Below are 6,253 nucleotides of genomic sequence, written 5' to 3' on the forward strand. Positions count from 1 at the left end.
CTTAGTGAGTGTGTGATCCAAATTGCAAAATCAATTTGTGGGTTGAGAAAGAATTTGAAAAAGAGAGCAAGCCACCACTTGAGCACTTGTGCATATTGTCAATCTCGTGATTCGCATTTGTTACTCTTGGACTCTTCGGTCCTAGACGGCTAGGCGTCGTCGGAGAGCAACCGAGACATTGTGGTTGCTTCGGAAAGTTTGTAACGGTCGATTCCGCCGCCTCGGAATCAAATTAGTGGAAGGAGAAAAAGGAGTTGGAAAAGACTCCAGCTAGAGTGACCTTCGTGGTACCCTTTAGGGCTGACCTTCGCTGGGTCGCCCGTAGCCCCCTCAACGAAGAGTAGGACTCAAACGAGTCCGAACTTCGGTAAAACAAATATCGTGTCTAAATTCGCATTTCATTTGATATTTGTGTTGCTCTAGCTGTTCTGCAGGTTCTCTGTGTATATTGTCATCTCCATTAGGTGCCTGCTGTTTGGTTTGAAGATAGAAATCGAAAGGAGCACGTTCGGGGCCGATCTGCTGAAATCGTGTATACCGGACACATCCGGTATTCATACCGGACACGTCCGGTATTTCCTGCCTGCACTGAAAATATTTATTCTCTGTTCTAACTTCGTGTTGCAGGGTTGTAGCTTCTAGATATATTCTGTATACCTTGTTTACTTTGTGCCTAACTTGTGAGGGGTGGTAGTACTCTTAATTTAGAGTTTCCATTTTGGAAACTCCCCTTTCTAATTGTTTCCACATTTAAAGGTGTTAATTATCAGAAACGCCTATTCACCCCTCTCTAGGCGGCATCCTAGGTCCTTTCACCAACCTTCCTAGGCCTACGGAGCCCAATATGCCTGCTCCCACCTCCCTCTCTCTCATGCTCCCTTCTCTCGTCGGGTCGCTCTCTCTCCCTCTCTGGTAGCTGCTTGCACACGCAGATAGGGTCGGTCGAGCCTGGAGCTCCCTAGTTGTCGTTGCTCCGTTTCCTTCTCGCCATCTCGCGCCCCACTCCTAGCTCCACCGACACCGCCTTAGGCTCTTAGTTCCCCTATGTATGCTCACCGAGCAAATCCCCTGTCGCCCCCTTTTTCTTGCTCGTCGCGGCCATAGGACAGTAACCGTGGTGGCCCTCTACCCAACTAGCCACGCTACCTCCGCGTTCCCCTCATCTCCCTCCATCCCCTGCACGCGTTCGACAGGGTGGATATCTACCGGGACATCGCCGCCGCTAGTGCCGCCTCTGGCATGTTGTTGGTATGCGCGGCCGGCCCTACACCGAACCTCCATTCGTACAAGCAGCAAGTAGATGCTATGCTTGAAATCGAATGTTGCAAGAGTATGTTTTGAGTGTTTTAGATATTTTCAGAGGTATGTTACAAGTGTTTCATATGGTTGTTGCAAAAGTAGATCGGGATAGTTCATATGTTGCAATGGTTGTACATGTATGTTACAAGCGTGTACTCCAAATGTTTCATCAAATTTTCAAATGTATGTTAAAAGTGTGTTTATCTGGATGTTGCAAATATTGCACACATACGTTGTAAGTGTTTTACTTTGATGTTGGATATGTTTTTCAATGGCTTTTTAAGTATTTTCAGGTGTTTTTGCAAGTGTTTCTGACGTATGTTTCAAGTGTTTCATCTATCTTCATATGTATGTTGCAAAATGTTTCATTTGTATGTATCAAAAACGAATCGGGTGTTGCTGTTGGGGACCCACCTACCTTAACAAGCGTCTGAGCGGGGGAAGTAGAGGGGGCGCGAGCAGTCTCCGTGTGGGGTCAGGAGGCGTGGGCGGCGTTCGGACAATGCGGGCCCCCATGTGTGCGTGCGAAATGGAGTGCAAGCGTGGGCGTTCGGACATGGGTGTCCGGCTGAATGTCCGGACGCTAGCTCTGCCGTGAGAACAATATATGTGTTGGTGCAGGAACCATGTGAATGGGCTTCATATACAGAGGTGAAAGATGCAGCAGTAGCTGCTGGGTTGCTCGATCCACAAACGATTAGAACCCTAATTAGGATTTCGTGGTTTCTGTGTACCTCAGGCGAAAGGTACTCTTAACTTGGCAGCTTCTGCAAGGTGCTGCTCTAATCTTCTAAGACAGGAAGACAACTGCAGCAATAGTCTAACAAGGTCAACAAGGTCCAAGAGTACCTAGAAAAATAAACATGTATAAAATAATTTTTTCTTTTGTCTCTCATATCCACATAAACTAGCTACGTAGCTAGTACCTAGCACCGTTGCGGAGGCCCTAATGCTTTTAAGATTGAGGCCACGTTTAGTTGGTCCCCAATTCAGCGCCGCCAGATTTAATGGAGGTACTGTACCTACAATAGCTTTTCGTTTTTATTTGATAATAATTGTCCAAACATTGACTAATTAGGCTCAAAACGTTCGTCTCGTAAAGTACAACCAAATTGTGCAATTAGTTTTTGATTTCGTCAACATTTAGTACTCCATGCATGTACCGCAAGTTTAATGTGATGGAAAATCTTCTTTTTGCATAGTGCTAAAATTTAGATTTTGGGTGAACTAAACAGGGCCTGAGATCAGACTACTGTGGGCTGTGGCCACTAGACCGACTATGCTGTGACAATAATTGAATTAGGTTCAATACACACACCTTGTTCGCTTGGCTTATAAGTCGTATTTTTTTAGCCAACAAACATTATTTTTCTCTCACAACAAATCAACCAACAGTACTTCTAGTCATGGCTTATCAGCAAAGCCCTGTTCGATTGGCTGATAAGTCAGCTGAAAGTACCATTGGCTGGTTTGTTGTGAGAGAAAAATACTATTCATTGACTGAAATTGCCCTGTTCGCTTGGCTGATAAGCTATGACTGTTGGCTGATTTGTTATGAGAGAAAAATATTATTCATTGGCTAAAAAAGTATGGCTTATAAGCTAAGCCAGGGCATATGTTGAACCTAGTTCAATTATTGTCACAGCGCAGGAGGAACTTACAAAAGAATACTTAACTATAATTAACGCCATCACACAAACATGCATATCCATATGGCTAATAAATATTTGGGTATAATTAACTACTACTACAGCACTACTAGTCAACAAAACGAGTGCTCCTCCCAGTTTTAGATGCTATTGCTATAAACCTGAGCATCAGAGTGGGGAGAGACACCGATGCCATCTTATATGCACATCACTCACCTACAACAAATGCATATCATACCATGATCAACCACATGCAGTTATGTTGTCTCTCTTCACGATTCGATCCTGCAGCCCCGCGCCGCGCCACATCCTGAATGAATCAGAGCGCGACGATAGGGCCCGTAGGCCTGCAGTGCGCGGTGAAGAGCCTCGCGGTGAAGAGGCCCCTGGCCACCTTCCTGAGATCGAACGCCGCGGCGCGGGGTGCAGATGAGGAATACTTGGACGATGATCCCCTGACGATGTGCTCGCGCAGCGTCAGGTTCTCCTGCCTCATCACGTCCATGGACGACGCCAACTGCCTGATCACCTCCCTCTTCTCCTCGTCCTTCACGGCGAGCTCCGCCCTGAGCGCTGCCGCGTTCTCCTCGGCAGCCTTCTGCAGCGCCGCGTTCTGCGCCTTGAGACTCTCGATCTCCGCGCGCATCTGCTGCTCCACCTGCTCACGCTCTTGCTGCTGCTGCTCCGGCGACGACGGCGGCTCCGTCTTGGTGATCCCCGCACACGCCAGTTGCTCTGCCTTGTCTTCATCTAGCTCGGGGTCATCGACTTCAGACTCCGAGTCGTACATGGACGCCGAGCTGGAGGAGCGAGGCGTGGTCTTGCCGTTGGTCGAGGACGCCTGAGGCCGGCTCTGTGTGCAGGAGGACAGGCCGAACACCGTGTGCCGCGTGCCACTGCCGTGCTTCAGCAGGTCGTACTGCTCCGCCAGCGAGCGGTGCGTGCGGTACAGGTCGCCCAGCATGTCCACCAGCACCGGCCGCTTCTTGTAGTACATCTCAGCACGCTGGGCGAACGAGTCCGCGTCTTGGTCGATCAGCTTCAGCATTTGCTTGGTCTTGTCATCCAGCTCTGCTCATCGAAGGGAAGGGACAAACACAATAGTCTCTTCAGTAAGCAAGATGTGTAACTCTACGACTGAACTCTGAAGCAAGGGCAGTTTCATCAGAGCCCAAAGGACTTAAAGATACTCCTAACTACAGTCTACAGGACAGATAACCAGAATATAAATTCCCATGTGGTCATGTGAAGTCAAGTGGCCTGTTGGCTTGACTTATAAGCTAGTATTTTTCTCTCACAACAAATCAGCCAACGGTACTTTCAGCCAAGCGAACAGGGCACTTGTCAAGTTTTGGAATAATTAGAGAAATTTCTAGGTAAACTCAAAATGGAATTTGCTATAATTCACTGAAAACTGTTATTTCATCATGGCATATAAATGATAAAACAAATAAATATCAGTACTAGAGTTTTGAGAAAATAGTTCCTACATGACAAGAATACACTAAAAGCATGATGACGAATTAAGTTCTGCATACAGAAATCAAAGCATGGTTTCACTGCAACTGGACTCGAGTAGACACATGTTTTTTCCTCACGTACTGCTTACAAAATGAAGACAGTTCTACATGCTAAAAGGCACAGTAAGAACAACAACAACAAACAACAACAAAGCCTTTAAGTCCCAAACAAGTTGGGGTAGGCTAGGCACAGTAAGAACAGCAGAGCAATTTTCAAAAAAAAAAAAAAAAAGAACAGCCGAGCAATTTTCAAAAATGAAAAAAAAGGACAGAGAGCATCCATTATCGGGAAATTGAAGGGAGTGAAGCAAAACCTGAAAGCGTGCTATTCAGCCATGGAGATGGCCTCGCGAGGTTGTGGCTGTCGAACCACCATGCCTGCGGCAGCTCCTCGTCCTGGTGCACCATCTTGTCTCGTCACTTACCTTACCTGAAGCGTTCACAGAAACCAACAGTGTTACACAAACGGGAGAGTTCCGATGCCACAAAATCTTTTGTTTTCCCTATTAGCCCCGACATAATATATTCGTGATTTCTAGATTTGTAATAACGTAGATTGATATTTTTCAGGTTTGTGGTATCCCTCACAACTGGGAAAGGGTGTCACTAAACAAGAACAGATGCCGGAAAAGAACCGATCGTAGCCTGAAAAGTTCAGCTGTTGTACCTCAGGGGAAAAGGAAACTAAAAATATCAGATCGTTTTCGATGCACCTTATGAAGTTCATGTCACGGAACAATTCAGAACTTGGAGAGAAAAAAAAGTTTTCGGTCTACGGATCCTCACTCCAGGAGTGATACGAGCCTACGGTTCGTAAAACTATGGCATGCCATGCGAACAGAACAGCAGCAGGAGTAAAAAAGAAGGCTGTACTGCACTAACGAGAAGTAATCGAGTATTAACTGAAGAACTGAGGAGGCGTACGTCGCCTGAAGCCCTGAACTATGTCAGGCAGTCGATATCGCTATTGTACTGAGCAGTGAGCAGACAAGAATCCTATAGCAGCAGCAAGAACTCCTATGGTGGCACGGCGGGACAAACCCAAACGGCCGGCCAAACCCCGAACAGGGCCGAGAAACCAATCGAAGCGCGGGCGCCCGTAACAAAGTCAGTGACAGCAATAACAGATTCACCCGCACAATGAGTACGACCCCGCGCGATCCCGGCTCCAAGAAAGCAATCGCCTCACCACGCCACGCCAATCTGAACTCCACCGCAGACGATGGCGCGGCGAGATGAGGCGGGGAAACAGACACGCCGGCAGGCAACCGCAGCGATCGAATCGAGAAGTTAGAGAGAGAGAGAGAGAGAGAGAGAGAGAGAGAGAGAGAGAGAGAGAGAGAGAGGAGAGGGGGCAAGTGGGAACGGCACGCACGGCACCTTGCTGCTTGGTTGCGGGCTGCTGCTCCGTGGCGGAGGTTGCCGTTGGGCTCCTGCTGGCCTCTGAGCCTCTCCCCTTCCGCTTGCTTTGAGGATGGCGAAGCGGAGGAAGCGGACAAACCTCTCTCGCGGATTTTCAAATCCTGCCGCTCCACGCCCGATGGGGATTGGGATGGGATGGGATGGGAAGGGAGATCTTGCGGGAGAGCCCTCGGAGAAGGACTCTATTTATGTTCCGAGTCGGAGTCGCACGCGCCGCGGCCGTGGTGGGATCGGGTTTGGTTTTCTGGGTGTAGCAGGGTGCGGAAAGCGTGTTCAGACTGGGCCATAGGTTCATGAGGTGACTGGCAGGTGGGCCCTGGCCAGTCCATCTCGGTAAGCGCTAGGTTAGATGAGAAATTCATA

General features: G+C 48.2%; 1 protein-coding gene across 6 annotated transcripts; it reads right to left on the bottom strand.

Annotated features, from left to right (window-relative positions):
- Positions 1-2,953: 2,953 nt before the first annotated feature.
- LOC136552879 (protein NETWORKED 3C-like) lies at positions 2,954-6,003 on the bottom strand. Of its 6 annotated transcripts, none has more exons than XM_066544456.1 (3): positions 5,849-6,003; positions 4,783-4,898; positions 2,954-4,019 (listed from the first exon to the last, which is right to left on the bottom strand). In XM_066544456.1, exons 2-3 carry the CDS (start codon positions 4,874-4,876, stop codon positions 3,268-3,270), a joined length of 846 nt encoding a protein of 281 aa, XP_066400553.1. In that variant the 5' UTR covers positions 4,877-4,898; positions 5,849-6,003; the 3' UTR covers positions 2,954-3,267. The 6 variants fall into 6 exon arrangements, with proteins under 6 accessions (XP_066400553.1, XP_066400555.1, XP_066400554.1 ...); XM_066544458.1 differs by having other exon boundaries at positions 5,844-5,972; XM_066544457.1 differs by lacking the exon at positions 5,849-6,003 and adding an exon at positions 5,602-5,777.
- Positions 6,004-6,253: the final 250 nt, after the last annotated feature.

Source organism: Miscanthus floridulus, chromosome 4 (genome assembly GCF_019320115.1).
Source record: "Miscanthus floridulus cultivar M001 chromosome 4, ASM1932011v1, whole genome shotgun sequence".
Lineage (NCBI taxonomy): Eukaryota > Viridiplantae > Streptophyta > Magnoliopsida > Poales > Poaceae > Miscanthus > Miscanthus floridulus.